We start from the raw sequence: 8,362 nt of genomic DNA on the forward strand, positions 1-8,362 counted from the left end.
AGAAATATAAACGTACCATTTCGAGATCAGTAACTGCAAGTGCTTTTTCTATCAAAATGGTTTTATTTTCATGTATACCAAATGCCTATTTAATTTCCTTTAGTCCGCTGTGTATATCGTAGGCCCTGAATTGGATGGACATCGTTGATAAATTTTTGCTGTAATGAACGTACAGCTGCTTGTGTTAGTGTCTATCTGTTATCCCTACATCTTGTATTTCTGGAACGGATCTATCTATATATACCATAGCACTGTCATTTAGGGTATTGTTCATTATATCCCTGGCCTGAAGGTAAAGTATCAATGTATCCCCATCGTTCTTCAAGGAATTAAGACAAATGGATTCTTATGTAATATTATTAATTCTTCCTGATAATTTAGTAACATTATTCCTATATAGTGAATAATCAAAACCGGTTATACCGTTTATGTTGGTTGTTCCATTCACTGGAAGGGAGACAGATATTTGTTCATACTATCCTTTAACTGCGTCATACGCCTCTGGTTTTATCGGGAGAAGTGGGTTGTATCTTTTATATCCATCGTTGTAAAATCGACCTTTCCATGAAAAACATAGTTGTTTGTGATTAACTTGCCATAAAAATCTAGTTTTATTTGTAGCAGTTGTAACTAATATAGTTTTTATGATCGTCATGGTGAAATTTTGACGAATTGTCATACAAAAACATGTCGGACATTGTTTACTTTGTCTTTCACTACAAGTGAAATGGCATATACCAAAGGGTTTTTGTCTGGTAAGTCAATTTCAAGTGAAGTTTCATTAGAATTTACTATTACTGGTTTTCCAATTACAGTTCGGTCTCTCATCAGTACTGTCAAACTTGATTCCATTTCATAAACACTCAATTCATATGACTCTATTCCAGAAGCCAGAGACGGGGACCCATTTTCAGGATACGAATCAGACCAGCCTCCTAAAAACACTTATATTTTCTAAGATCTAGTAAGTCTTGATGAGAGTCTTAAAGGATCAGATGTACAGGTGTCCAATGCAATGACGAGGAGGTTTTATATCATATATATAGCATAGTTCTCTTCTTGTTCCTGGTTTATCGTATGGAATATACCTTGTTGAACTGTTCTGAACGTTTTTAGACTGAAGGTAGCCTCCACCTTTTATCTTTAATTGCCAACAAATTCTTAAAACAAAACATTAATTCAAGATAATTGTCCATAAAAAGGTGAATAGTATTTGAAGAAAGCATCAATTATCTACCATTAACACTCAATTCTATAATTAACGATAATCACCATACTCATTTATCTTTTGACCGCGCTAGTGACATACCTCCATTGTTGACATATGCTAAGGACATACATGTCCCGTTTTAGAATACACCAAACAAAATATTTAAACAAATTATATAATTGTTACAAACTTTCACTACTTGAAAACGTATTGTAAGCCACCCGAGAGTATCCTGTCCTATACTGGGCAGTTTACATACGAACACTCATAAAATGCAGTATCTGCTCCCCGGAGCACCTCAGTTTGTGTTTAAATATAGTTCCTCTGTTTGGTTAATGTATGTGTATTAAACGGCTTCCTTTGTATTTATTTGTTACTGTGCTATTTGTGTTGCTAACGGCTTTCCATAGTTTTTAATTTCAAACGAGCGTCCTCCAGCTCAAGTTGTTTTACCAGTGTAAGTGCATATACTTTTTGAATGTATCCAAGTTTGATAAAATAAAGTGATCTTTTCAATGTTAACAGTTTTATTTGCTGAACTGTTAAAAAAAAATCATATAACATTATATAATTTTATATAAATAAACAATAGCGTTCAAGTGTACTGAATAATAAATCCTAAAAATACATATTTGCGGTGTCCGACGTGGTGGGAGATAGCTTACTGTACAAAAGACGGCTATTTAAACTTCATTATGTTATCCTAATTCTCACCTAAAGGTTATTACTGCTTTATTTGGAAATTTATTGTTTTCTAGGTTCAAACTTGCCGCCAGCAAAACTTTGGGCTATCTGCCATTACTGAATGCTCACGCGTTTATATACTAAATTGTAAGTGTCACGTGACATACTAATCCAATGGTTACTTGTCCTTTCCGGGTAGCCGGAACTATACAAAATTACGATATTGAAAAACATAGAATTGAAATCATCTTGAGTTGTCCTATGATTGTCCTTTAAAATAAAACATTAAAACTAAACAATAGAGCTCATAATATCAATAAATAACTTGAAATATGCAATCGGACACCACTGCGTGCGCATTAATTTAGTAGACGATATTCGCAAGTACATATAAGTAAATAACATAAAACATAGTTCATCACAACCATCTAAATATTTACAATATATTTGTGTCCGGCAGGGTATAACCATAAAATATTAAATGTGTGGTATTAAAAATACAATATTAGATCAATTGTCCAGGGGACGAATTGGTATTAAGAGAGATAAAATCAACGTTTCATTCCCCACAAAATGGCAGACGGCAAAATCGCCGGTCAGTAAACAATTGCAGTTAAAGTATTTCCCTATGTATACCAGGCATATCAGACGTTTAAATATGAATATTTGGTTACCAGAAATGATCCTTAATACGGGAATTATATGATATATAGCATGAAGAAGGTAACCCATGAGTAATTACATACATTCCCTGCCGTAACACTTGTACACAAAAAAAAATGTAAACAATGATAAACTCATTTCAAATTCCAGAGCTTTCACATAAAATCAGTTGCTTTACTGGATATATATCACCCTAGTACCAACACATGTACACACCTAACTTGTAAAACTATGTTTTGGCTAATGAAATGCCTCCCCCTGTAATTTATTGGCAAAAAGTGAAACTTTGGCCTGTGAAATCCATAAAAATAGTAAATTAATGCCACATCTTTGATTACAAATGTAAAATGTTTCGCTTGCTCGCTGCGAGCCAAGTTACTATGCGTAAAAACACAACCGCTAAGTTTAAAAGATAATATTTGGTGAAAGCTTGAATTTTGACTTGTGATCATAGTAATAAGTATTGTGGATTTCTGCCACAATTGTAAAAAAATCATTGTGTTTTCTTCACTTCCTGTCGGTGTTTTTGTGCCTGGTAATGCTAAAAAGTGATACTTGAGTAGCAACTCTTCCTTTGTGAATTGTAATTGCTTTCGCGAGTTCAACTCCAGAGCAATACTGGCATACTCCCAATTAAAATACTTTTGCTCTGGAGTCATCTTTCTTCCAATTTTTAGGTGGCCAACTAACAACTGCTGGGAGGGTAATCAGTGGGATGACTTCTTCTTGATTCCACTCCCTTCTCCCAGCTGGGAAAAGTGGCATGCCACCTTTCCTCAGAAATGTCCTTGCCCGTTCACTTGCGGTAATGTTGCCGTTTAGAGTTGTACAATCTGTGCCCCGATCTTCTGATGCTTCCAGTTCCTTTCTTTTACTTTCTTCATTGTGTTTTTCTTCTTGTATCCTCTTTTCCTCCTTCAACCTTTCTTCTTTGTCCTGTTTCTGTTTTTTCCTTCTCTTTTGTTCTTCCTCCTTTAGTCTCATTTCCTCATCCTGTTTTTGTTTTTCCTGCTTCCTTTGTTCTTCCTCCTTCCGTCTGATTTCCTCCTCCTGTTTCTGTTTGTCCTTTCTCTTTAGTTCTGCCTCCTTTAGTCTGACTTCCTCGTCCTGTTTTCGTTTTTCCTGCTTCTTTTGTTCTTCCTCCTTCAGTCTAATTTCCTCCTGTTTCTGTTCTTCCCTTCTCTTTTGTTCTTCCTCCTTTCGTCTCATTTCCTCATCCTGTTTTTGTTTTTCCTGCTTCCTTTGTTCTTCCTCTTTAAGTCTGATTTCCTCGTCCTGTTCCTTGTCACCCTTTCCTTGCTTTATTTTCTTAGCCTTCTGTTCCATTTTTCTCTCCTTCCTTCTCTGTCTTCTTACTTTTCTTCTGGCTTGTTGCTTTCTCGTTCAGAATCTCTGGTTCTTCATTGTCGCTGTCATCTTCCAATATAATATCTGAGGTTGATGGTGTTTTAAGTGGTGATAACGGATTTGTGATGGCTTTTGTCTGTTTCCCTGGGAAGAGTTCATCAGACGTTTTTATGTCTGCTATATATTCCTCTGATATGAATAGTTTCCTAGCTACTACCGGCGTCACTATAGACTTTAGTTTACCGTCTATCGAGGCAGAGAAGGTATTTGATCCTGCATACTTGGTGTTTACCAGTGCCGTCATCCTCCTTATTAAAGCATCAAGCATTTTGTGATCTCTTAGAACCAAGTCATTCAAACTTATCTGATAGAATCGTATAGACACTCCAAGGTCTAATTTGAAGATGGCTGTCGAATCCCCAAGTCCTAATGTAAGTTGCTGGAGGGCCAGCCCTTCATAGATGGTTAGGGCGTGTTGGTGAATATGACCCATTGGTTTTCTCCTGCTCAACCTCTTCCTCCTGCGTACCTCTAACCATTTCCCTAGGACACTTCCAGCCTTGAGTCCAATCCTCCTTCTTCCTGTTGGTGTTTCCAACCCTGTTTAGGAATTCTAGGACCTCAATCCTGGCTTTCATGGCCTCTTGGGAGTTTTCATTTGATGGTGAGATTACCTTTGCATATGTCTCTGGGTAATTCGACATCCAAAACCCATTGTTCTCACTCAAGAAACTGTACGGCATTATCTCTATTTTGCTGCGATGGTAGGCCATGATGTGCTCCTTCAGGTCAACCATCCTCCTGTACGACTTCTCTTCAGGACACCAAACACAAACGACTGAAAGCCGTTTGTGTGGGGCAGCTGCCAGATGGTTCTTTAGTTGTCTCCTTGTCCTAAACGTCATGGGACACAGCCAACACATCACCTCCACTTGTGATGATGGTCTCATTCTGAAATCGAATCAAATCTTTAAAATCCCTCCACCATTTATATAGCATATACAACAAAAGATATGTATGTAGTGTGCTGTTGTGTGACTATATTTGCTTATGTGTTTAAAATCCTCCCCCCATATGGCATAGGCTGGTAGTAAATGGATGAGCCTACATTTCAATAAAAATATGATATCCACCCCTTGATCTCCCTATTAAAAAAAAATCTCAAGCCTCCTCAAGACAAAAAGTTGTCGTTAATTGCTTTCCGCCGCGCAGCTTGCACATACAATAAAACGCTTGGCAGTACAGTTTAATCTGCCATTCCCCTGGCAGGAAGGATCATCCTTCCCTTACAGCCAATAATATGTCCTGAGAAACAATGGCCATTTGTCTCCCTTACATATTCTTCCAGAGTGGATCCAACTCTAGGAATTCCAACATGACTTTCTCCAGTCTGAGATAAGTCAGACAGTTACTCTTAAACATAGTAACTCATCAAAACAATTAAAAACGTAACAACTTGTACAACTAATTTCGGCTATTCAAACAACAACTATGAAAGGCATCTCAGGCCTTCCTACTGGAGAACCAAGTAGGCGGATTTCGTCCTTGATAGGGCAGTAGTCTATCGATGTGGTAGACCTTCCCTGGCTGTTTCTTTGACCTTTTCACAAGGTAAGTGATGTCATCAATTTTCCTTGTGACAACATATGGTCCTTTCCATTTTAATGTCAACTTATGACAAATTCCTTTTCTCTTTGATGCATCATAAAGCCTTACAGCTTGACCTATTTGTAATGCGCGCTTTACTGCTTTCAAGTCATAGTGACGTTTTTAATACTCAGAATTCTGCTTAAGATGTTTCCTAGCCAGTACATGTGACTTTAACATAGCGTCCTGTAATTCATTTATATATTTATCCGTTTCAGGGGTAGTGGATTCATCTGGTCCATTAGGACGTGGAATAACAGAATCCATAGGAAGAAATATGTTTCTGCCAAACATCATCATGTTAGGGGTCTGTCCTGTGCTGGCGTGGACTGATGATCTGTATGCCATCATAACCTGTGGCAAAATCTCATCCCAGTTTCTCTGATCATTTTGACAATAAAATGTTAGCATGCTTAGCAGTGTCCTGTTAAATCTTTCAACGCTTCCATTAGATTGGGGGTGTTGACTTGTACTTCTAGTCAATTTTCAGGAGATCACACAGATCTTGGAACAGCTTTGCTTTAAAAGACCTTCCTTGATCAGAGTGAAGCTGAAATGGTGAACCAAACCTACAAATAAATTCATTCACGATGGTACGGGCAATGGTCAGGTATTCCTGGTCCGGAATAGCATATGCTTCAGTCCATTTAGAAAAGCAGTCACAAAGGACAAGAACATAACGGTTTTGTCGTTTTGTTAACGGAAGTGGACCAAGAATATCAATCGCAACACGTTCCATAGGCTCGCCAACCAAGTATTGACCTAATGGAGCCTTGTTTCGTTTAAGTGATTTCCTAGCAGCACATTGGTCACATTCTTTGCAGTACCTTGTTATTGAGCTTCTCATAGCTGGCCAGTAAAAGAGCTGCTGGATCCTAATTAGCATTTTATCTGGTCCTAAATGAGCTGCAGATGGAACGTCATGGAAATACTTAAAGACTGTCTTTTGGTGTGATTTTGGTACCAGGAGCTGCAATTTGAAGTTGTCTACATCGTCTTTATCAGAACAATAAAATTTTCTATAAAGCATGCCATAGTTTATTGTCAGCCTATCCCATTGTCGCCATATTGTTTTCTGGTATGATGTTCCTTTTGATACTTGGCCCCAGTCAGGTTTATTTTTCTTTTCTTGAAGATATGTCACAATGAGTGACATGTCTGGGTCTTCCAATTGGCATTGTCTAATACTGTCAGGGTCCCATCCTTCTATGCAATAGCCACTTGGTGTAGCACTAGACTGATTTCCTGTCTGACTTCTTGTACATATTCGTACTATTTCTATTGTTGGTGTTGGCTCCTCGTTTTCATGTAACTCCTGGTTAACAAAATCAGATTCTTCAAGTTGAATTTCGTCTGTTTCATCGTCACTTGTGTGGTTTCCAGATTCTTGTTTCTCGCATGATTTACAAGGTCTTCTGGACAGAGCATCGGCATTTGAGTGTTTCCTTCCAGCCCTGTGTGTCACTGTCAAACTGTAAGTTCCCAGTTCTTCGAGCCATCTGGCTGTTTGACCAGTGGGTTTCTTTAGATTTTTCATCCATGATACAGCTGCGTTATCTGTGCGCAGCAAAACTTCCTGGCCATATAGATAATGATGAAATGTCTTTAGTGCTATAATTACAGCAAGTAGCTCTTTTCGAGTTACACAGTATGCCTGCTCGTGTATGTTCATAGATTTGCTCATGTATGCTATAACTCGTTCAAGACAATCTTGAATTTGTGACAAAACTGCTCCGACAGCCTTATCACTTGCATCTGTGTTAAGTATGAATGGCAAATTTGGAAGAGGGTAGGCAAGCACAGGTGTACTTGTTAAAGCATTTTTCAACTGTTCAAATGCCTTTTGACACTCGTCATTCCAAGCAAAACGGCTATTCTTTTCGCAAATTTTGTGCATTGGTCTTGCAATTGCTGCAAATCCCTTAACAAATCGCCTATAGTAAGAACAAAGTCCTAAAAAGCTGCGCACCTGTTTTGCAGATTTGGGGATTGGCCAGTCATCTATAGCTTTTGTTTTCTCTAGATCGGTGGAAATTCCATCCTCAGACACGATATGTCCAAGGAACCTGACTTGTTTTTGAAAGAAAATGCATTTGGCAGGTTTCAATTTTAGATGTGCATTTTGTAGGCGTATAAAGATTCTTTCTAACCTTCCAAGACCCTCTTCAAATGTTGAACTTACTGATATGATATCGTCCATTTAGAGTAATAGTTCTTTCCACTGTAGCCCTCTGATAACATTTTCCATAAGACGCTCAAAAGTAGATGGTGAATTTGCAAGTCCAAAGGGCATGACAGTGAATTGATATAACCCTAAACTTGTCAGAAATGCGGTCTTTTCCTTGTCGTCGGGAGCCATGCCAATTTGCCAAAATCCTGATTTTAGGTCCATTGACCCGAAGAATTTTCCCCCAGCGAGCGAGTCTAGGCACTCGTCTACCCTCGGAATCGGGTAGGAATCCTTTTTAGTGACGTCATTCAAAATTCTGTAATCAACACAGCACCTAGGGCTGCCATTTTTCTTCATTACAAGGACAATATTCGATGCCCAACGACTAGAAGATGGTTCAATGATTCCTTTGTCCAACATCCGGTTGACTTCTGATTTTTCCATCTCTTGCTTTCCAAGTGGCATACGTCTAGATCTTTGCCTAAAGGGTATTGCATTTCCTGTATTTATTCTATGTGTTACAAGGTCTGTCCTCCCTATGTCATCATCTGTCCGTGAAAAGACATTTTGGTACTGCGAAAGGAGTCTGGAAAGCTGTTGTATTTGGTCCTCATTTAAATAAGTTGAAATCCTTTTTAATA

At 38.2% G+C, this 8,362-nt stretch overlaps 1 protein-coding gene across 1 annotated transcript; it reads right to left on the reverse strand.

Annotated features, from left to right (window-relative positions):
• Nucleotides 1-3,190: 3,190 nt before the first annotated feature.
• On the reverse strand, nucleotides 3,191-7,088 carry LOC127711858 (uncharacterized). Its single transcript, XM_052218023.1, has 3 exons — nucleotides 6,651-7,088; nucleotides 5,717-5,932; nucleotides 3,191-3,931 (listed from the first exon to the last, which is right to left on the reverse strand). Exons 1-3 carry the CDS (start codon nucleotides 7,086-7,088, stop codon nucleotides 3,191-3,193), a joined length of 1,395 nt encoding a protein of 464 aa, XP_052073983.1.
• Nucleotides 7,089-8,362: the final 1,274 nt, after the last annotated feature.

The sequence above is a fragment of the Mytilus californianus genome, unplaced genomic scaffold (genome assembly GCF_021869535.1).
Source record: "Mytilus californianus isolate M0D057914Y unplaced genomic scaffold, xbMytCali1.0.p SCAF_8, whole genome shotgun sequence".
Taxonomy (NCBI): Eukaryota; Metazoa; Mollusca; class Bivalvia; order Mytilida; family Mytilidae; genus Mytilus; species Mytilus californianus.